The following is a 24,046-nucleotide window of genomic DNA, read 5'->3' as shown; positions in this document are numbered from 1 at the left end:
GCTGTTCTTCAAATGAATCAACAGATGTGGTTTCTCTTGCAAAACCACATATGAAAATTCTTTTAATTTTTTATACATATAATTTCAAATGGATAATTTGTGACCCATATATTTTTCTTTTCACATCGTTTGTTTGCCTGTTATCTTTGCTACATCTTGCTGCATATCCAGACCCTTATCTTTGACATTCTCTGTCTCTTGACCCCAGCCCTCTTGAGTCCTGACTTCAAGTGCTTGATTAAGCTAGATTTTCCCTGAGCACCTTTCACTTGGACATCAGCCTGTGAATAGCTAACTGTCTATTACATCTATCTAAATGGGGACCTTTTTATGACCCGTTTCTCACGCTGCTTGTAAACTTGTATACCACAGGCAGCCCTGCCTTAAAAAGTTGGTAACCTAAAGTATCTTTCTTTCCTTTGCTCTAACATTGATGGTCTCTCCTGCCAAAACTCAAAGCACAATGTATCGGCAATCCTCCCTCCAGCCAAAGAAGGCTAGACACAGCTTGCTGTGGAGCCTGTCAACTCCACTCCATGTGTCAGCCTGAGGGAATGAAATGAGAGCAATGAAACGTGTTTTCTACTTCCAGAGCCTGTAGCCTCTGGCACCTACTGGTACAGGAGCAAAGGAGGAGCAGTAGCACAGCTGGCCTGGCTCAAGTCCCATGGTTTTACTCTTAATAGCAAATGTTTTTCGTGCAAACTTGTCCCAGCTTATTTTACAACTCATTTAGAAACTGCCGCATTAAAACTACTTTAATTTTAGTACTCGTTTCAATCCCTTTTTCAAGTGACAGAGCTGATCCAGCAGTCATTAAAGGGCAGTGTTTTGTTGTTTACAGGGGTCTGGATTCAAAGATATCATAGAATCATAGAATGGTTTGGGTTGGAAGGGACCTTAAAGATCATCTCTTTCCCACCCCCCTGCCATGGGCAGGGACACCTTCCACTAGACCAGGTTGCCCAAAGCCCCATCCAGCCTGGCCTTGAGCACAGCCAGGGATGGGGCATCCACAGCTTCTCTGGGCAACCTGTTCCAGTGCCTCACCACCCTCACAGTGAAGAACTTCTTCCTTGCATCTAATCTAAATCTACCCTCTTTCAGTTTAAAACCGTTACCCCTCCTCCTGTCACTAGATGCCCTTGTAAAAAGTCCCTCCCCATCTTTCTTGCAGGCCCCCTTTAGGTACTGGCAGGCTGCTCTATGGTCTCCCTGGAGCCTTCTCTTCTCCAGGCTGGACAACCCCAACTCTCTCAGCCTGTCTTCATAGGAGAGGTGCTCCAGCCCCCTGATCATCTTTGTGTCCCTCCTCTGGACCCACTCCAACAGGTCCATGTCCTTCTTATGCTGGGGACCCCAGAGCTGGACCCAGTACTGCAGGTGGGGTCTTATCCTGGCTTCATGTCTCAGTAGTGGTTCTTGAGCTTGGCAAAAGCATTAACTGTTATCATCTTAAACTAGTCTGTCCCTCTGATACAATTTCATTCTGAATTGCAAAGAAGCCTATGTAGTTCATCTTTCTAACAGTAAAAGAGGTCATAAAATGAACATGAAATGTGGATAGACAGGTCCAACTCTCAGCCCACCATCCACTTTTTTGTGCATTGTGCACTATCTCTTAGGGCAAAACCCTGTCAAAAGTGATTGCTGCCTTTGAGAACATCATCTTTGACCCACCCAAAGCCAGACACATACAGCAGAGCTTTCCATAACCAAGAGCTGCCAGACTCATGGCATCCCAGGGTGATCTTGAAACTCCAAAATGTCTCAGATCAGACCACTTTTGAGATCAGCATCCTTAGCCTTTCTGTCATTTCTCCCTCTCTAAAGTGAGAATAATTGGAGATTCCTAAGCATAGTTTGGTGTCTGCTAATCATGAGCTTATTTTGATTATAAAAGCACAAGATCTTTTTTAAAAAGTGTAGAATTTGGGTTCAGAAGCAGAACAAAGTATATCAAATGTGTGTAGCTGATGCAAGGGCAACAGTGGCTAACTTCATTTCTTACATTAGAAGAAAAAGGAAAGTAGGAGAGCATGTGTCATTTTGATCTAATTTTGATCTAACGTTTGCCTGGAGAGCACAGTGAAACCACAGCTGCTCATCCTTTAGCAAAGAAGCGTACACCCAACTTGTAGCTATAAACCATAGTGATCTCTGTTTCTGTAGGAAGCACGGGGTGTTACTTTGTGATATTTGTGCAGCTCTACACGCTCGGTCATTACCAGTCTACATGACTGCTCACAATGTAGAAATAATCTCCTTTCTGTTTTTGAAGGTGTGTAAGATTTACACACTTGCAGTGGCAAAATTGTGCCATGCTTGCATAAATAATCTGTTATGACAACCCCTCAGGGAGTAACTCCTGTTGGCAGGATGTGTGTAATCCCAGGATGGTCTGATGCATTGGTAACTGCACTGTAACAATGGAAACATGAGCTTGGCCTCGGGTATCTCACGGCTCGGGTTGGCGGGCTCAGCTGTGTTGGCAAGGTAATGCAGTTCAACTTCAAAAGTGAAGGCGAAGAGGCTAATAGTCACTGTAGAGGGCCATCTGCTAGACGGCCAAAACTCACTATGATGTATTAAGAAAAAGTTTTGTAAGAGACATGCTGATCTTTCTGTTAAATGAAACTTTTGTCATTTTTCTTCTCATTTCTTACTTTGGTCTGCATGCCGTCTGTAACAATAATCTGCTGTCACGCTATTGGTGCTACATACATACATCAGTAAGAAATCACACTTCCATGAGGCTGACTCACAGCTGTTTAGAAGGGAAGGCTCATTAAGGGAGTGGGAATTAGCCATACTGTCCAAAGGAGATTGTTCTTTACCTTTTGGAATCCAAGTGTGAGCAGCTCTCCCTCTTCCCTGGAGCTCCTGGCAGTGTCTGCCAGGAGGTGGACAGACAGAAGTCTGTTTCAGCAGCCCTGTAGGACAGAGTGAAAATGTTCAAACAAGTTCTGGTTTTGTATGTCTAGGTCAACACAGTTCATCTGGCAACACTGTGGTAAAGGAACATCTAAAAATTGTGGCTGCTCTGGTAATAATGATCTATCAGTGCAATTTGCCCGTGTCTGTCATCTCTGCTGATATCTGTATCTTACCTGGTCTCTATAAAAAAGATGATAATGCAATAAAGTCATGTTTTGAAAAAAATGTATGTAAAACCGCTGTGGTCTATAGTACAAATACTGAAAGAGATGTTATTAATAGCTTGAAATACACTGCACCAGTAGCTGTAACAGTGTTGAAGACAGGCTGGGAAGGGGACAATATGATCAAAGGGGAAACAACTTTGGTACCCAGCTGCAGGAAAAGCCATTAGTGGCATTTGCATAGATCATATATTCCCCCTCATTATCAGGAACTCATTTGCTGTAGACACCAGGGGTAGCTGGCTCCAGACAGCTTGTTACCCCCTTTCTCCCTTACTTGGTGGCATCTGGAGAAGAAGTTGCATATTCCTCTGTAGTATGCATTTCTTGGGTCACCGCAGCAGCTTATGGTGATGGCTTTCTGTCGTGGAGACACACAGAATTATTTTTATGAAGTAGCAGCAGTTCTCAAGATCCTGAGTCATATCAACTTTTTTATCTGCCATTTTATCCATTAACCCTCCAGTAACTGCAATGCAAATGTCCTTGTTCTTGTTTTCACTTCTTGTTAAACAAAATATCAGCAGATGGCAAGCCTTCACTGGTAGAGCTTGATCATATACCTATACTAAACACAGACCAGACTTTGATTCTTCAGCCTTTTTCAATGGGTGCCTCTTCCCTCCTGACTCCTGCCAGCCCACAGGATTAAGAATAATGCTCCAGCAGTTTCATATACAAACCTACATTTATCTGCAAATTACACAAATTTTTAGGTATTACTATGCCAGCTACATCGTGTCTAGGAAAGCTAGATTTGATGCACACCATTACTTGACTAGCTCTAGTGCCTTCTAATAAGGTGATTTGAAGACATTGATTAGAGTAGCATAGCAGAGGTTCCCAAATTGTGTTCATGCATTCTCCTCAAGTATGTATACTTTGCAGCCAGGTATAGGACCTGCTGTCACTAGCAGTGGCCGCCACCACTGCTGCCACCAGTGTCCCTGCCAGTGATGGTACCTGGCTTTAAAAGTTTGTGAAAGCTAAATTTAGAAACTTGTCTCCCCTCAAAAAGTGCAGTAAATATAGTAAGCAGGACATCTGAATGAGCCCTGCTCTAGCTGCCCTCAGTAGATAGCCCAACACAGATCTGCAGGTAGGCAGGATCTCGTAGTGTGAATAGCTCCTTTTTCTCCTGGCTTTTGTCTGCACTAGGTACCCACAGCAGCTGATACACACGTGTCTCTTAGCTGTATTTAGGTATTGCAAGGACTCTGTTTGACTGTGTACCTGGTTCTGACACACGGTTCTGGCTCTTCACAAGGACAAGAGCTTCTGAACACCCTGTATAAGACCTTTGGTTACTGCGGCTCAGCTTTTCAGTTGCAATTACGTTAGGCAAGAATATTTTAGGGCACTGAATACTGCACCAAAACACTGCAGCCTTATGGTGCAAAGTGCCGCAGGCACATGATTTTAATGTGCTAAAAAAATGCTTTGGTTTATATTGGTTTAAGTATATTCTGTCTATACCATGCCAGTTTTATGCCACATTAGATATTGCCAGTTCCCCCCAGACAATGTAAAGCCAGTATAAATACCAAACTGTGTACGGTGGACAATTCACCAGAAATGCTGTCATGTGCTCCTGCCCCATCAATTTGAACGGGTAGGTGATCCAGTGCCACACAAATCAAATCTTAATGGTCTTGTCAGCATGTCCTTACTACAACTGAAGTTTCTTAATTGTCTCAGCCTCTCTTCTGTCTGGCGAACATATGAGCACAAAGAAATCTAATATTTACCAGCACAGCTGTTTCCTACCTCCTTCCCCCTCTGCAGCCCCTCGGGACATCGTTCTAATAGAGTTTTGTGTAAACAGCAGTTGGCAAAAATCCTGAAGTCCCTTCTAAGGCAGATAGGACATCACTGTGACACACGTATCTCAAAAATTATTTCCTCCAGATAATGCCCACCGGAGAAACTGAGCAAGCTGAGGATGTTCCTGGAGGGCCTCATCCATCTCTGGCTGAAGACAGCATCAGTCTTTGGGTCGCCTGCAGGGGACGCAGGTGTGGAGCTACAGGCTGAGCCCAGCCCTACCCTTGGTGGTCCCAGGGAGAGGGCCAGTGGTCCCTGTTGCTCTTTGTGGACTTGCTAGGTGGGATTCGCCAAACACAAGACTTGTGCAGTTGATCCTGACTCTGTGCTTTCCCAGCTAAAGGAAAGCCATCGCATGGGGATGGGCTGAGGCCGGGAACTGTCGCTCAGGCAGGGATGAAGCACCATGGCCACGGCTGGAAGCAGCTCCGCGGGGACAGGAGTGGGTCCCAGCTGCAGCCTCCCTGCGGCACTGCCTGGGGGTCTCTCCCTTGGCCGTGCTGACGCCGTGTTGTCCCCTGGCCCTGGCATCCAGACCTCCCGGTGAGAGGATGCTCTCAGGGACTTTGCAAAATGGGCACAGCGGGCCTTTTGGTGTTTACAGCTGGTCTGCACAGACACGATGTGTTCTGGTATTTTCTTTCAATCTGTAGCAAAATCTAAAGTTCCCAATATTGTTGGAAAGGAAAATGCCACCCAACCAGCAATCTGGTCCTTATCGCAGCTGCTCAGTCTCAGTGCCCAAAAGTCAAATTTCAATCAATTTAGTCTTGGATGCCTTTTCAATTTCAGATGAACCAGAGCCTTCAGTGCTTAACAGCTTTTTGAAAATATATGCAATTAAATATGATACGTTGGATTCATTTCAGAATACCTGACTTGGAGTGGTACATTTCCAAAGATAATTTTATTAGGGTTTTTCTTTCCATGACAGTACCTGGAACAAAATTCTGCAATTTCTTTCTCATAAGTAGCTCCCACTGAAATCAATGGAGCAATCTCAGAGGTACAGTCTGCTGAAGGTATCTCTTTTCTTTCCACAGACCAGATTAACTTCTTTGCAGGCCAGATCTAGACATAGGGTCATTGGCTGATCATCTCTGCTAAGAGATCTAAAAAGGATTATGTATTATAACCTTTTATGTTCTAATTAGTGGCTTGAATTTGGCTCGTGTGAGCAGTGGCTTGATGTCATTCATGGGAGCAGTCTGTAGTTGTGAATTCTGGCAAAGCTTTTTTTCAAGTAAATAGACTGTCCTAGGTAAAATCTGAATAAATTTTGTAGTTTTTTAATCTGAAATCTGGAATGGCAGCAAAAGGTTTTGTGATCAAAACGTATACCTCCCCACTTGCGGATGTGCTGGGTCTCACCATCATCAGTTGGAGCGAGCTGTCAAAATCCAGCCCTCGATTACAATATCCAGTGAGGAGATAAAGTTGTAACTGTCATGTCCAGAAAGTCCTGCTGACATAAGGAACAACATTCCTGATGACCTCAAGAGGAGGTCCTGTTCTGAAGACAGGGATGGTGAAAGCATTAATGTAAAGAGCAATATCATACTGAGTTACTTAACTGTTTTTAAAGGTTAGTTTAGGCAGACGTTCCACCACTTCTGGTAACATAACCAAGTTGAAATGCTCTCAGCAGAACAAACCAGTTCTGCATCCTCACCAGGATGTAAAAGTTGCAGAAAAGAAGCCATGTGAGTACTAGTTAGATTTTTAAATATCAATCTTAAAATAGAAATGCGTAGGAAAAAAATCATTCTTTTGGCTGACTTATGCTGGAAGTTTCCATTTAGGTTTGGATTTGCACATACAAACAAGTAGGGTTAACATTTTCAGAATATCCCATTGGTCCTCAATTTTTTTTATGTGTGTGAACACCTCCCTGACTGCACAGTCTCCAGTGTAGCAGCATGGTAAAGACAAGCTATTTGTGACTAATCAACACCTATTTGCAAAACTGTTGGGGCCACCAAGGCAAGCAGAAAACTATATCCCACCTTGTATTTGGAGAAAAGTGTTCAGAGCAAAGCATTGCTGAACAGTAGTAAATACTTAGCTATGTATCCACATGTAGCCTTCAGTGTGGTATTAACCTCCCACAGAGTATTTTCTCTGGTGGATACAATGGTATATGGAAATAATTGGAAGTTAAATATTTCATGTGCAATCACCTGATGAAAAAAAAAATCTAAATTTTCCATTTGGAAAGCTTCAAATTTTCCAAAAACTTAACTTTTTTGTTAGGGAAAAAAATAAAAGAAACAGGAGAGTCTCAGTCTGCTCTGGTCTTAGCAGAAATAAGATTTTGTAGAAATAATATCAGAAAGAAGTTTGAAAATCATTTGACATGTTAATTGAACAGTAGCAACAGGATCCAGGAAGGCAGTCCAGCTTGATTGCATTATCACAGCTGGTGTATTGGTCTTACTTGAGAAAATGGGTATCTTTGGGTTTTGCTCCATTTTGGGTCTCTCATTTAAGCGTGGGTCATGCTGGCAGTCTCTGTGAAGTTGCTGTCTTTTCAAGCTTAGAAAAATTATTTGAGCGTTAACGAGTTAATGTTTGATTATTTTTTTTCTGCTCCCTTCCAGACATAATAATATTCCTCAATTCCTCAAATAAACAATTTGCCATTAAAGATGTTAGTTGGTTTCTGTCACAACATGCTGCATCTGGCCTGCACTTTAACGTGTAATTCTAATGCAGCAGCTATTCCAAGTGATTTTCCTCCTAATCTTTTTATATCTACACTTGCTCCACCCCTGACTCTCACTGAACACTGAAAGCATGGTATTAAGACAGCTTAAAGAAGACATATTTCTCACATTTCTTCTGTCTATAAAATATGTAATCCTCAACAAATGGTGCCTTACTAATCCATTTTTTATATTCACCGAGAACTATGGCTCATCTTGCAGACATACTTCTCATTGTGTTTTGAATTGGATTATTTAGGAAGAACTGATAAAATGCCTAAAAGCCTTTATTGGCATAGTATCACTTCTGTTAGACTCAGAAGTTGTATTTTCTACCTGGGCACTTTGACTAATCCCAATGGCAGAAGGCTTGCTGGAAGAAGGATGGACAGCAGAAAATGAGACCAGGGACCACATATCACACGGAGAGCAGGACCAGCTACTGAGGTGCTAGAGTAAAGATTACGTATTAACAAGAGCTTTTATCAATGGTTTCTGTCAGAAAAACTCAAAGGGGATCCCAGTATTAATTTAAATCTCTTAACAGTTTCCGGAACAGAGAGGCAGAAGCACCACATTTTTCTGTGCTCCTGGGCAGTAACTCGTGAAGCAGCTCAGGGTTTCAGATTGCTTCCTACCTCCTCACCAGGGCAAGTCGAACCTTCGATCTCTGAATGGGGACAATGCAGATTTTATGGCGGGATGGTTCCTCTGAAGACTTGAATGCTGACTTTCTTTTCAGTATTGGCCTGAATCCATTAAACTGTACGTGAATGCACAATACTAGAAGTTTTGCAGTACAATCTATTCATTAAAACCGCAGTCTGTGTACTGTGGCTTGCTCAGTGCAGAAAGATTGAAGTCAACAATTTCTTCTGTTGTGTTTTGGTCAATAAATCTGCTGGTCCAGATTCATTCCTGGTACAACTCCAATGCTGCAATGTGGATAGATGTTGTCTTTTTTTCCCTCCTTGAATTCAATTGTCCAACCAAAAAGATGACAAATCTTCAAAAGTACTTTGCTTAAGCGAGGCTGAAAATTTCATTGAACAAAGACAAATGAAGGAATTTTAATTTAAAATTTACTGCAGGTTTGCTGACAACTGGTTGTTAAGCCGATCTATTCCGGGTTAAGTTTAGACAATAATCGTAAATCAAAGTGAAATACGTGATCAGTTAAATAAAGCTATTTAGAAACATTTTCTTTTTTCTGATATACCTTTCAGGGCTTCCAGGCAATGCATGGACTGTTGACAGCTGTGTGATGACTTGGGCAGATGAAGAAGTGGCAATGAGTGAGAACTGCCCGAGTGAAGCTCTTCTGTGTTCTTCTGTTTTATTACCGTATTGCCTCTGGCTTCGAGACCCAGGCAAAGGCCAGCTGGAGTGGGCAGGCAAATTTACAGATGTTAATGCTTGCCTTTGGCATTTTCTTTCACCGAGGTCCAGGATGTCATCTGTAGTCTCCTAAGGGCTAACGTGCAGTTTGGAGGTGACAGACAAAACTTACCAGAGCATCCAGGGTACCGATTAATAGCCTAGAACATTGTGCTTTATCATTTGAAAGTATACTCTTGATTTTTATCGTTTTTCATGAAGAGATGTGAAGACCACTGTCTGCATTACGGATGGGATGCGGCACGGTGGGACTGTCACCACTAGATGGCACGAACCTGATGCAGCAGAAAACATGTCTGAAAAAATGCTGAAACATTTAATGCTTTGCTGAACAGCTGCCATCCAGTAAGTGAAAAGACTACCACCACCACGCTAGCCATCAGCACAGGATTCGTCTGGCAAGCCCACTTCATGCTGGTTTGCACAACAGCCTTCTAGATGGTGGGGGAAGGAGGATGTGTTTGGAACAGAACCGCTGTGTTGCCTCATCCCCTGGGCAAAATGAAAATCCATTGCTACTAATAAGTTTTTTCTGCATTTCTGCAGCCAGGTATTTAAAGCATACACTTTTTTTCCCCACTTGAAGCTACAGTGATGTATACAGCTAGGACCATCATAAAAATGAGGCTAGCTGGCTGCCGTTGCTGTCCCATTCCCTTTGGCCATGGCCACACATCTCACTTGATGCAACCTTGTTTTCAGGCCTCAAGGTTGTAAATTGAAGTGTCTCAGCCCCGCTTCGCCTCCAGGCCAGCGCTGACCCTGCACTGCAGGTCTGGGGAGAGCTGCTCTCACGGTGTCCTCTGAACGGGATGTCAGTCTGGAAGCCTTGGACGGCTCCCCAAGCAGGTATTAGAGATCCCAAGGTAATTCCAGTTAAAGCAAGTGATCCTCAAGATTTCTTTAGAGATATGCACTCTAATATACTGCTGATTTTTTGTTCAGATTTGCTAACATCTAATCCATTACTTTAAGCAGCATTTTTAGATAAATATGATAATCGATCTCTGTTAAAATACAGGAAAGCTGGCCTTGCTATTTACAACAAAGGAGACTGAGCTACAGAAATATGTTCTGGTTAGGCTTACAACTCTTGGTTAAGCTTTTGTAAAAATGTTTTATTTCTACAGCATCATAGATGTGGAAAGCACTTTAAAGAGAAAGAATATGTGCTTTAAATGTATCATATATGCAGCAGGCACTCAAAATAAAGATAATGTACTAAAGCACCTATACTTTAAATGAGATTAAGTGCAGGATAAGATGACAATAAACAAAGGGCTGGATGAAAGGCTGGCAATGGTGAACAGTCAGACTTAATAATATGACCATATCTTATTTCCTCCTCAGATTTTTTTAATACAGTAAATTTATTGTAATAGGATTTCTGGACAGCATCCACTCTGAAAGCCTGCGCAGAGGTTAGCAATAGAAGATTGGCTTAAAAAAAATTGAGGCATGTCAAAGGATTTTAAGGGAGTCTGAAGTTGCAGGAAGCAAAAGCTCAGAGACTATTTCTTTAAAAAGACTTTTAACAATTCTCATTTCTTATACAGACAGCATGTTTTAATACATTACTCATATATAAGTTCCTGAGTCATTTGTGTCAAATGTGAATTTGGTTTGGTTTCCTGGAAGTGTGATGCTACACCCAGACACTACAGTGACGGAGGTTATACATATGAAGCCAGTCAGAAACTGCGTGCAGGGGTAAGAAAGAGTTTCCTTACAGGAAACTTGATTTTTGGCAGAAAACAAAGTTAGTTCTTAATTTTGTCCAATGAGTTAAAAAGGAGGGAAAATGTTCTTTTGTATATAACATAGAGGAAAGCAAACTTTCTGAGAAAATCTTCATTTTGCCAAAACCTGATTTTTGATCAGCACAAGTTTTAGCCAACAATATTTCTAAAGCATGTATGTGAATTCTTGCACTGTAGGTCCCTTGCCTGAGAATGACTGCAATTTACTTGCACTTGTCAATTATATGCAATTTAGCTACAGATTTATCGTGGACAGCACTTAGAAACACATGGTAATAGCCACAGAAGCCCTGAAACTTGAAGCTTGCACGGGGGCAGGAGCTTGCTCAAGGGTCTTTGCTTGGAGCGGGCTTTCTGCTCAGGCAGAGATGCTTCACCACCCTTTTCCCCTGTTCTGTGGAGCCAGAGCTTGGTCTCACCCTGTTTCCCGTTGGCAGCTCCCGGCCCTTGCGAGGCATGGGGGTCCCACGGCCCCACGGCAGCTACAGGGGCACAGCCGAGGCAGGGCAACAGCCCAGGGAGCAAACCTTGAAACAGTACCTGCAAAGGCAGAGAGTGAATTACTGGGACTCCATATTTGCCAAAAAAAAAGCCAACAGAACGAGCCTACCAGCTCACGTCAGTGACGTATGATCAGAACTCTGCAAATGCAAAATATCCAGTATCCATGCTCCTCCTTTCTAAAGAGAGCCTGGAATTTGGGCTCTTTCACAGGCAATCGGTGTGTGCTATTTCAGAGGCCAAAAGAAAGTCAGGGAGAGGCACTCATTGTAGCTAGATCCCGAAAGGCGCAGCCCTGGACTTCCTCATAAAAATCTGCTTTGCCCCTTTCCAGCCCAGCCCTTCACGTGCTCCCACCCAGAGTGCAAAGAGATACAGCCTTTCTTTTCTGCGCAGCTTTTCTGAGCAAAACAGCTTCTTTGTTAGTGATGGGCCTATTACGTTTGGAACTGTGTTACAATCAAAGGAACTAATTTTGACCACATCTTCCTGGGACAATCTCCCGGCTTATTAGATCTTTTTCTCTAACGTCTGTTCCTTCTAAAAATACATCTAGAGATCAGCAACTGGAAATCTGTTGTCCTAGTAGCAGCAGCTGCATTATTAGTATTTTATTTTCCTGAAGGAAAGTGTTCTCTTATGTCAAAACATTACATGATAGTGCTGTCTGAGGTACTACACGAAACATCTGTACTCGTTTCCATTAACTGCTAGCGCGCTGGATCAATATTCAAACGTGGTCATTTGTTTTCTGCGATACCACCAAGCATCTAAAAACTGTCTCTAAAAACTGGGTGGTTAATGTGAACCAGGCATTTTTAAATAGATCAGCCGGCCCACCCATGATTATAAGCCTGAACATAAGGGAGCATGTTTTACAAGGTCAATTCCAATTAAAGCTCCTTTCCCAACCCAAATATCTTTAATCTCCAAAGACTACTTGTATGCATCGTTTCACTTATGTTATGCAAGTCTGTTTTGTGATTACTTCCAATTACTTCCCTGCCCACGTAGCTTTCTCACCCTCATCCGCCACAGTTACAAATACACACCTAAAGATGAAACTGGCCCTGGCGTACTACAGCTGCTTTCTTCGGATGCTTTTTTGTAGGGCAGCCTTCACGATGTGATTTAATACTTGAGAACAAGCCGGCACGTGGGGGAAGGGGAAAGAACTGCTCAGATGATGATGCTTAGTAGATCACATTCCTGCTATTTTAGTTACTAGTTTTACTTTTTTACTCTACAGTTTATACACAAGCATAAAGTTGCAAAGATGCTAAAAAGAGCACAGGAGAGGTTTTTTCTGATAGCAGAAATAGAATGAAATTCTAGTCTTAAACAAGGGTCAGAGTCAAAACTCCTGATCTAAACTGGAGGGAGTCTCAAATGTCAAGGGCAGATTTTGATCTTAGTTCTCTGCATGGAAATCTGAAGCAGCTCCGCACTTTGTCAAATGTGGTGTTTTGTTGGAAACCTCACTGAGAGCACAGTGTGAATCAAAGTGTGTGTATTTAGTCTTCAATGTTTTCATTTGGGTTGCGAAAGAAACCCACTTGTGAACTCCGGCTCAATCCAGGACCGAGAACCAAAATTTGTTCCAGCCCATTTTAATTAAAAAATATGTTTTAAAAATGTTAATACTGCAAAGGTCAATCAGGACACAGACCATTGTATTATTTGAACAGAGTAGAAAGGCATCTTCCTCCAAACTCTACCAAAATATACTGATTTCTTTCTTACTTTTCAACAGGCATAAGAAACGATGGGCTTCTGCAACTCTTCTATGCCAGGAAAGGGGAGTGATTCCGTCTGATTCAATATTTGCTTCCCCGCTTTGCATCAGCCCAATAGTACAAAGGGAGGTGGGAAACGGCCGGTCTCCCGAGCTGGCTGCCCTCTCCCTGGGGAGCTCCCGGCCGGCACCAAGCTGCCACACACCCCTCGGCGCACGGGAAGAGGAAAGGCGGGGAGGGATGTGGCCGAGCCTGCCGTGCTCCCATCGCATCCCGTCCCCAGGCCGGTGGGGCACCCGCTCCTCGGGAGAGCGGAGCAGTCTTCGGGCTATAACGGGCTTTTCCGAGACATCTCTTCCCAGCTCGGGTGTGCCAGAAAATCAGGCCCAGTGGAGTTACACCAGTATGCGTGAGAGCAAATTAGCGCCCTGGCTCTTCAGTTTCATTGTTTCATGTTGGTGATGCAATATGACTAATTTGTTAGGAATAATAGCACTGCACTCAAATATGCCCCTCTCAGAAATAGCTTCCCCACAGGCTCATTAAGGGTAACCTTTTTAGAAAAAGAATGCATTTGCCTTAGTTCCTGAGAGCAGAATGGCTCTTTAAAGTCACAGATACTCCTTTCAAACTATACCATCTTGCCGAAGTATTATGTAAAAGTATTAGGTGACACCATGCTGCATTTGAATGGTGCTTTTGGAGAGGCCATTTCTCCACCCCCTCAAAAAAAATGCATCTAAAAACATATTTTTTAACAGAAATGGTCTCCTTTCTACCAGACATTCGCTCCAGCACCAAGGCTCGGGGTTTGCTGGTGTGGGACTGTCACTGCACAGTATGCTGGTAGTGTCAAGACCTTGAATTAAAGGTCTGAATTAAAGAAAGCAGATATTTAACTGAAAGGAGATCCCAAGCACACACAGAACATTTCTAATCAGTGTCCATAAATACAACTGATGGTAAAGGAATCCTGCCTTTGAACTGATTGCTCTGATCAGATTTGGTTTTAAGTGAGTTCAGATGTAATCGGTTTTTAAAAAGGAAGCAGTACTGTAGAAAAAATAGGGATTCCTGTACTTCCAATTGGGATCGGTGGTGAATTTTGAAATTCCTCTTCTAGTTCTCTCTGATGATTTTATCAAGCATGTGAATTTCTAGCATATTTTTCTTTCTTTGGCATAGGAAGATGACAATATCTGTATTAGTCCACTTCACCCAAAACACAAGGGACCAGAAAGGCTTTACACATGAGTGTCCTCCTACAGGTTCAGTCTCCATGATTTCTGCAGGTCTAGCAAATCTAGACCCAAGTCTTAAGCGTGGGTTGCCTAAGAAAGCTGGTGATTGGATGAACATGAATAAAAATGGCATAAAATGGCAAACGTTCTGGTACAGTGCCAGCTTCAAGATAAAAGGAATTCCTCTGAACATGGAAATATTTGGGGGAATGCCTGAGAAATTTTCTGTTTTCCTCATAACAGTCTGTAAACTTTGCCTCACTGCTTCCCACCATATTTCGATCTGAAAAATTATTAAGGTCATATTAGAAGACAAGAGGTACTAGGAAAGATACCATATTAAATTGGTATATTTATTACACATACCTACACAATGAATTTAGGCTTTGAGGAGAAAAAGAACAAACATATACATTTGAATGAAGCAATATAGCATACATTTATCATCACAGTTTGCTGCATTGAGCGTATATTTTCTACTTCTTACAGAAAATCTCCCGGACAGGTCTGAGATTCGCAGAACTTACTACAATAAGTGGGTTAGCAGGCAAACTGTATCTGAAATGTTATTCCCAATAAGCACACTTGATTGGAGAGCGTGCCTGTGCTTACTTTCTGCAGGAGCTGCCCATGTTCCAAGGAGTCAGGAGTTATGCCTGGTTTGAGTAAGGTAGACCTTTGGAGCAGATGTTGTATTGATCGGATTTCTAGGACACACATCACTGTAGAGTCCCAGTCACCTTAGGCAGCATATTTCAGAGCTATGTATAAAGAATATTGATTTTTGGACGCCTATTTCTAAATGGAGAAAATGCAACATCTGCATCTTTCTTCTCCCTGAACTTGCACCTGGTATTTCCAATTCTTTCCATGCAGACTGGCTGTAAAGCACTTTCCTGTATCATCTCCTCTGCATGTTTCTAATACCTAATCCCACTGAAGTCAACAGCAGCCATCTTCAGGTGGACAAGATCAAACCTTGAAGCTGTAGATTAAGACCAAGGTGAAGGAGAGAGGTATACACTACTTCTGCTTCACGATTACACACTGAAAGCCCCTTCCCACTAGTAAACTGTATATAGTGCTTTGTCCAGATAAAAAAAACTTTGGAAGAAGCCATGCTGTTGCAAAGGATCAGACAGCAAACATCTGTCCTTTACCCATTGCCTCTATCAGCTCATTCTTAACTGATTCCCAGATTAGGAAGCGGGGCATCATCATAGAAATAGAGAAGCCAATGAAACAAAATAATGGTCCTGTGAGAAGAAAGGAGATGTCTCACAGCCCAGTCACTCAGATCTCAAGGCAGAAGCAAAGGGTTACGCTATTATTGGTACCCTCATCACCTTGGCCACCAATATTTGAGAAGGCCTGCCTGACAATTATTTTCTTCGCACATTTTTGCAAGTGCCACTTGCAAGTGCAATGAAAAACATGACCACAGAATAAGTTTAGGTCTAAATTAACAATAACTGTTGTGGAGTGGAGACTGTTGTTACATGATGGTGCTCAGTGACTTCTGTGAATTAAGACGGTACCTGCAGGGAGCAAACACTGCACGTGGCCGCGTGTAACACACTGTGCTCTGCTTCTCTGAGCAACATCGGCATGGCCAGACTCTCTAAGAAGTCCAAAGAGTGGGCCCAGCTCACTACGCAGAGGCATATAGCATATTTAAACTTACATCTCAGATTTTTGTCCAGTGTTGAGAACTTTACACAAGCTGCTCTTGTAAGCTACAGTGATAGGTACAGGGGACTTGCATTAAAATCTTAGCCTCATTGACAAATATAGGCTATTTAAAAAGTCTTGCGTTAGTACCACTAGAGTTAGATGATGTATGACTAAGGTGATTATGGGGAGAGAGAGAGAGTCTTTATACTAATTGATTGGTTATGTTCTCTATTAATGTAGGGAGCTCATCCACTATACTTTAGCTAGACATATGGAAGGTTTTTAAAGTGCCTTTGGCATTAGGAGCTAATATGGAATATATTGCCACATAAAGTTCTTTCAGAAAATTTAGCCCTGTTTATCACAGTGACATTAGGAAGTCAGTAAAGATTATTTTTGTGAGCAAAAGGTGCAGAATTTGGCCCAACTTTTGATATACTGCCTGAATGGCTCTATGCGATTCCTGCTGCATTTATTTCTGTTTGTAACTAAAACCAAGTTGCTTTCTATGGGAATTTGAATTGTGCTCTGTGTATTATTTACATGTGTTGAAAGAAGCATTGATGTACGATAGGAGCCAGTATAAGACTGTAGCAGGGAAAAGCCATTAAAACATATACACGCTGAACTCATTAGCTAAATTTATCTTGTATTATTTTTAGTAAAAGTCCAGATGACTGTGTATCCCCATTACATCTCCCTGGGCTTGTAAATGATCTATTTGGGAAAAAAAAAAAAAAAAAAGAAGGCATAATACAAATCTATCAAATTATCTTCCTTTCAGAAACAAGTTTCATCCACAATCTAGCACAACACTGAGGGGCCACGGAGGCTTCCTCTGTAGCTCAGTGGTTGCAGCAGTAGGAAGACCCACATCAAATTCCACCTTCAGCCTGCGTATCCTGCCTCCCCAGCTGAGTGCCCTTAATTAAGGCACAGTTACTCTGTGTATAAGGGAACCTCTGCAGTAGAGGAGGCAGTGCAGTAAAATAAGTTGAAAGCTGGTGTCTTGCTGGTCTCCAGCAGAGGAGGTGTGGAGTCAAGCATCCTCAGGCAGTGGAAGACATCCAGCCTGGATTCACCACATCTTAGGCATGTTTCTCTCCAGGAGGAAGAAAGGCAGCAGAGATCAGGCAGCAAGAAATCCTGAGCAGAGACACTTGGACCGCAGAGTCCCTTAGGAGGACAGACTCCCTAGCCTCAGTGGCTTCTATAGCTCCCTTGGCCAGGTCCCTTATTGTCCCCTAGCTCCATGCAGTGCCGTGTCTCAGAGCTGTGGCTCTAATTGGTGACAGCTGATAATTTACAGAGCATTTCATCTTGGCCTGTAGCAGAGATTTTTCCATGCTGCACTGAAAGTCAAAACTCAGTTCTAATGAGAACACCATTAATTTCTACCCAGACCTCCCAGCTGAACAAAGCCCTCTGCACCAGTGCTCACTCCACCCCGACATCACACTTCCATACTTGTCTTCCTCACCGCTCGAGTGTGAAGCACCCTCAGGATGCCGGCAAGCCAACATCTTCATCCAGCACCCTTTCCTTTTCTCAAATGCTCTTTGCTACCTGTCATTCAAAATCAAAACAGGGAACGAGAGGACCCTGGTTAATTAAGCTCCATCCCACGGGCTCCTGACGCCTTTACTCTTGGCAAACAGTGAGATACTGACTGTGGCTGGGGAAACTGGGACCTGCTGGGGGAGTTATACTGCAATTATATCTATTTCAGGATAACTCAGGCACACCTCATTACTTCTGGTGTACCATTGATTTTGCTGCAATTAAATCCTGGAGGTTTCAGACTTGGCTGAAATGTCAAATATCAATTAAAAAAAAAAAAAAATCTCAGACATTCACAAAATGGATGCTTCCTGGAGATGCTGTAGCAACACTTCACCCCTCCCCCACTTTTTGATCACCAGCTCCAATAAACTTCAAACAGGTATTTTCCTCTGATAGTGTCAAAATGATGGCCAAAATGGCTGGAAATCTTTAATACTTCAACCTTACCAGCTAAATTTATACACATTAGCCAAGGAGCGGTAGATACCCAGTGCCATTGCAGGTCAAGGACAACACTGAAATAAGAAAAATAGTACTATCATATGGGAGCTACTGAACGGTAAAATTAAAATACATAATGGGAGATGCTTCTCAGGAGTTGGGCAGGTTTTGACACAGAGAAAAACATAAGATAGCGGAGATGATGCATTTCTGTCCCTCCTAACTAGACCTGGTGTCTCGTGAATGGCCCCACATGAGCTCTGTGGACCAGCTGTGTTGACTGGGGCTTGTCTGTGGACGTAATGCAAAGGGCCGTGTTGGCTGGTGTTAAAGCCAAGCTCTGGACTGGACGTTCCCGTAGTCCTACTTCCATCCACCCGACTTTCCTGTGTTGGGTGGGCCGTCACCCAGATCCTTCATGGGAAATCAGATCAGTTTAGCTTGTTTACTTACCCAAGAAGAACTCATTACACCAATACCACTATCATCCTCACACAGGAGAATTTGTGTTTGTTTCCAGTGCACATGTGCTACAAATCCCTGTTGCATCTTGCTTCCCTCCCTCCTTCTGCTCCTGCAGTGGAGAAGGGGAGAGAGAAACAGCATTTTCATAAAGGACATGATAAACATCACTGATTACGCTTGAGAGATCTAGAGGGTGAACATTTAAAATATGGTGCTTATTTTGTTACACACTGTTTGAAAACATTCTATATGGGGATTAATGAAAACCAATGGTTTACTAGTTATGCTTATTGTTTTCTCATTTAATTAGGGACTTAGCTCTACGTTCCAGTGTCAACAGAGCCAGCAACTATTTAAATGAGATTGGGATACTAATTTCTTCATTGCTTTGCTCTCAGGGGAGGGGGCACTTTGCTCTCTGTCTCTCCATTTAGTATTTTATTATGAAGCAACAAAGCAAAGGTTTTTTTCCATCACCCACATCTGTGCGTTGAAAAGGGGGGGGGGGTTGGAAAGCAAGGCGACAGAAACTACTTAGGAGGCTAGAACACCTTGTCTCTGCATTACATGGGAGCACAGATGGATTATGGCAAACTGATGCCCTAGGCAAAATACAACATAGAGCTCCCCGAGGCTTTCTCTGCTCCCCCAAGGACACGCCGTGTCTCCACCGCTACGTGGAGCAGCACTGATGCAGGAGTTTGCTTCTCTGGCAGGCAGAGACTTGCCTTCCAGCCACTCCTGGCACCGTACTAGCAGCCAGGAGGACATCCGACAGCATTTTCCTGCTCCTAGGTGGGGTTGCCTGAGATGTCAGACTCCTCCAGCAACACCTTCCAGCTGGGGTGCAGTCGCTCTTGGCTTTTAGGGTTTGCACTCTAATTTGCCTTGGTACCAGCAGGCTCAGGCATCACTGCATCCATTGCACGCTCATCACCCTTCAAAGATTTTCCTCCTGACCATGAGGTCTAGAAATATGTATGAGCTTATGTTCAGATGCAATCACGCGACTCCTGGACGCAGAGACCAAGACTTAGACTTAAAGTACGGCTTCTAGCACCATATCTAGTGTGGGGGGAGTTGGGAGCATTTGCTGTGGACCCATTTCACAGAGGGTGAGATGTAGCCCAGGTATGAACAGAAAGTACAGACAGCAGCACAGCAGACCGTTGCAAGGCTGAGCTTTCCTCCTTCATGCCAGCATTCCCCTGCCATGCTGAAAGATTGGGAATGGAAGACTGCTTCAGATGTAAAGGTAGCATCCATTTGTATTTAATAGCTAGCATTGATTTCCAATTTCATATCTGCTGAACAGTAGCCACTGGCCACATTAAAATTCATCATCGTCTTCACTGCACCTTCCAATTCAGACTCTACCACCGCCCTTAATGAATCAATCTGTGTCAGCATACAATGCATATGTTTTTAAACTATTCTTGGTGACTTTATGAAGTTAATTCAGAGGGACTCTGAACAGCCTGATTTTAGTTTGTGGGGCTACAAGGAAGGTTTAAATATAAAACACCTAAGCAGTTCAATGACAAGTTCAATCTGTATTGAAAAACTTAGTATCAGACTACTCTCTGTCCTTAAACCACATATGTTTAATGCATGATAATAGTGTTTATCCATCATCACGAAGCTTTACTGCTCCTTAAAGCAACACGGAAAAGACCAGATCAGCTGTGTTATTCTTTGCCAGTATTGAAGCGCAGCTCTCTGCGTGACTCACCCTGTGCACACCATGAGCACGCACCAGCACAATCTGCCTGGGGGCTGGGTATTTTGGAAGGAGGAGGGGACCCCAGGTTTTGTCCTTCGGTTGAGAAAGGGAAACAAATATTTAATTCCGTGGCTCTGTGGCTTTGTAGCCAGCGGTAGGATTTGTTCCTTTGTGAGAGGGTTGCAGAACCTGCTCTCCGGTGGCCTTGCTGGTAACGCCAGCAGAAATGCTGGAAATGTCAGCGGTGCAGAGCGGGGAGACCTGAGGCTTTTCCAGCCTGCAAACAGAAACGTGGCGTCTTCGGCCCGGGGATCAATACAGGCTGCTGCTTGCTTTGTTTCACACGACCTGGAGCCACCCTACTTTTTTCACCTTATTACAGGACAGCAGTGAAGCGCATGTTAATGCGTGGTCTCCTCGAAGGCCTGTGCAGTAAGGAAAAGGCACAAATCTCCAGTGCAAAGGCTTGTGAAACACTCTGACAACTGACAGCAGCAAACTCCCGTGATTGCTTGGTGCCACATTCAAGTAGGGTTTTTGTTTGGGGAAGGGCAGCTCTGCTTGTATCATGTTCTCCTTCAAGAGATTAGCTCTCCCTAGACCTAATGTTAGCACAGTGAGTCCAGAGATATTACTCATCAATTAAAAATTCAATAAAAATAAGCTGTCATTACCATAATCCTTCATACTGGGAAATGTGGAGTTGAGAGCTTTACCATCCTGGCCTCTGACAAAAGCCCCAAAGACTGCCGGCTGTGGTGTTAATTGATTGGTGTCATTTATAAGTAATCTAACAATCCTGAATAATTTATTTTGCAGTGACGTACGCTGAAAATATACAGCTGCACAGATATGTGCACAGCTTTGGAAGAAACAGTGCTAAAGAGGGTGTAAGGCAAAGATTAAGATTCAGTGTTCTCCTTAGGAGCACTTTCTCATGTGCTCTGCTCTCCAGCGCTTTTATTATAGCAGAAGTAAATAGATCTGACAATAGGAGTGTATAGATCTGGGTGGTCGAGACATACAGGCTCGATATTCTCTTTCGCAGCAGATTACCCATAATGAATTTTAAAAGCGAGGAAGGTGGATGCCGAGCAGGAAATGTGCAGCGCTGAGGACAGCCTTGCCGAACCGCAGTAAAAATTGACTGCTGTGTTTCCACAACGAGGGTGCTGATGATGGGAAAAAGTCTAACGATTTAATTTCTCTCCGGCCAAAACGGAATAAAAACTCTTGCCGTTCTGTGACTGCAGAGCAGGTTTTCCAGGGTCACCTAGTAGGGAGTGACTCTCATTAATCCGCATTGTTTTTACAACTGCATGAACAGCCCCAGCTGATACGCTTTGAAATCTAGAGGAACCACCCCAGAGAGCCAGAAAGACCCAAGAGGCTGGCGGCCAAAGCCAAATCTCTTCCCTTACGGATGCACAAATGAAAAGTTCCTGCGAGCTCTTATTTGCTAAGGCAAAACTGCCGCTAAAGTCAATCAATGGCTGACGACCTGGGCCCATTTCAAGTCCACGTCACCCCTTGCTTGGGGTGAATCCCACCCCCGCAGGCCAAACCCCACTCCTTTTCGGTTCTCTGCAGCTCAGAAAGCTTTCCCCTAAATTCCATTTTACTGGAGCGATTAACTGCATAGCTGGGAGTTGCTTTGAAAAATGTTCATGTGCTTTTGTTACTGAAAAGCCTAATCCCATGCAAGTTTTTAAAATAACACGGAAATCAACCCCAAAACACACGTGATGAAAGGATGGGCTCCTTACTGCATCGTTCCTGTGCTGTCGTATCAGCTTTAAAAAGTAGAGAATCATATTCTTGAGACCTAATTTGTGTGGCTAGCTTAGAATTGCCTTTCTACAAAAATCTGTATTTTAACAAGTGTTGCAGGGCGGGGTATTTCTTTCAGAACATTAGTTTTTGAAGTGAAGGGATCATGCAGAAATCCTAACTTTCATTTCACAAAGTTCTTAGTTCTTCAATCTGCTCCTGGAACAGAGCCTAAAAATACAACCGAATACAGCTAAATGTCTCAGAAGCTAGAATGACAGAAAAAAAAGCGCATGCAAACCTTCATTTTAAGCCTCTTTCCCTCTCCCTCCCAACTTTGACCTTGTTTTGAGGCCCGGAGGGTGATCCTTCTAACCCTGAGAGCGATGAGCTCTGCCTTCTCCGTGGGACTTTTCCATCGGCACGGCGTTTCCAGAGCTGTGCTCGTCTGAGGGGAATGCCGACTGCAGGCAGCAGATCCCATCTTGCTCCAGAGAAGTCAACAGCACAGCTCTCCCTGACTTCAGTCAATGCTGGAGAGCATCCAAAGAGAGCAAGGACAGGAGGGAATATACTTGTTTTCATTATTCATGTTGGTTGTGTAAACAGCACTCACTTGTGACTGAAAAATATGTGACTTTATTTCTATCACTTTTAGAAAAAACGTTTACTAAGAAAATAATCATTACTACACACTGATTGCTCATTTTTTCCATTGCTTTGCACGTCAGAGCACGCATTGGTACAAATACAACTGATCTGGTTAAGTGTTTTAATACACAGGGGAGTAAATTGTTTGGGATGAAAGAAATTCATTATCCACAGTTTGCAGGGCTGAAAGTCTGGCTGTTTTAATGTTACTGCCGAGTAAAGAATTTAAAAGTGCATGCTGCGACAAGCTGAACACGTCTTTAGATTCTATTCTACTACAGTAAGCATATTAATTAGATTATTGTTCATTCTTTCAGTAATGCTGAACCCCAACACGGCTAGTAGGATAACGAAAGGTAATCAGCAAAAGAATAGCCAATTTTCCCTAGATTCGTTTCTCATTAATTTAATTCACAGTGGGGAAAACTTCCGGTTCCCTCCTGAGGTAGGGATGGGGAAAGCCTAAGTGGTAAAGACAGAATATCTTGAGAGGTCACACATGAATCCAGGAGATAATGCCTTTGCACGGGGAGGCAGGAGAGTGCAGCGGTGTGTGTGCTCCCACTCGGGGCGATACAGATTAGAGCCTCTCCTCCCCCTGCAAACAGAGGGCTCCTGGACACAGCAAACACAGCCAGGCCTTACGCAGACCTCCGCTATTTGGACAAGAGATTCTGCAATAAAATTAAAGGACCTCCTCAACGAGGCTTTCGCATCAGCGTTTTTCTATAGGACCTTTATTTTTGTCCATGCTACCTTCTAGCTTGTGCATGATAAAGGAGAGAAAGGACACATTTACTTACTTACTTATTTGTATTTCAGCCCTACTTTGGCGGAGTTTTGTGATCCATAAAACTCACCTCGCACTGTCTGAAGCAATTCCTCTTCATGTACACTGTGGGAGTAACATCTCGGGAAGTTAAATGTTTCCCACCGGGGCTTTTGTACGGGGCTGCTGCCAGATCCCCCTTTGAGCCCTGAGGTCAAGACATTAAAGAGAAATAATTTCCAATTCATTGAAAAGCTTTGTGGGGTGGGATGGCCCACAGTTCAGCATAAAGCTCTTTTTATAAAGTTAGGTTTGCAAGTGCTGAGTTAGTTGGCTTCAAAAGAAATGACCTTCTAGGATTTTTTTTTTTTTAAAGACCCTCAGTCTGTTGTTTTAGAAAATATAGCTAGATTATATGGCTATAAAGCTATAGCATTGCTGTGCACGACATGCACTAGAGACGAGATATAAACCATAGAAGACCCCTATAAGGTTTTTGACTGCCTTGGAAAAACCGTACCTCCAACAAAAAAGGCCCCGACCATAAAAGCCCCCTCCAGCTCTCTGCCTTGCCCTCTGCCAAAATTTGCCACCCCTGCAAGAGCGGTGGTCGGGAACAGACCCATACCCCCTCTGCGGTGCCGGGAGCTGAAGCAGCGGGGAG

The 24,046-nt window shown here is 43.3% G+C and overlaps 1 protein-coding gene across 31 annotated transcripts in view; it reads right to left on the bottom strand.

Moving 5' to 3' along the window:
* The window catches only part of MDM1 (Mdm1 nuclear protein), a 74,648-nt gene that overhangs the window by 28,919 nt on the left and 21,683 nt on the right, over positions 1-24,046 (bottom strand). For 11 of the 31 annotated variants that reach the window (XM_041120479.1, XM_041120494.1, XM_041120489.1 and 8 more), the window contains 6 exons: positions 23,474-23,590; positions 22,305-22,495; positions 20,202-22,193; positions 13,093-18,578; positions 11,268-11,388; positions 2,838-2,933 (listed from right to left, as the gene is read on the bottom strand). In XM_041120479.1, the coding sequence (XP_040976413.1) occupies positions 2,838-2,933; positions 11,268-11,388; positions 13,093-13,357 (482 nt within the window). In that variant the 5' untranslated portion in view covers positions 13,358-18,578; positions 20,202-22,193; positions 22,305-22,495; positions 23,474-23,590. The other 20 variants (XM_041120504.1, XM_041120485.1, XM_041120488.1 and 17 more) reach the window with 20 other exon arrangements.

Source organism: Aquila chrysaetos, chromosome 26, assembly GCF_900496995.4.
Source record: "Aquila chrysaetos chrysaetos chromosome 26, bAquChr1.4, whole genome shotgun sequence".
NCBI lineage: Eukaryota > Metazoa > Chordata > Aves > Accipitriformes > Accipitridae > Aquila > Aquila chrysaetos.
Note: the sequence above shows the minus strand (reverse complement) of the source record. Positions and strands in the feature narration are given on the sequence as shown.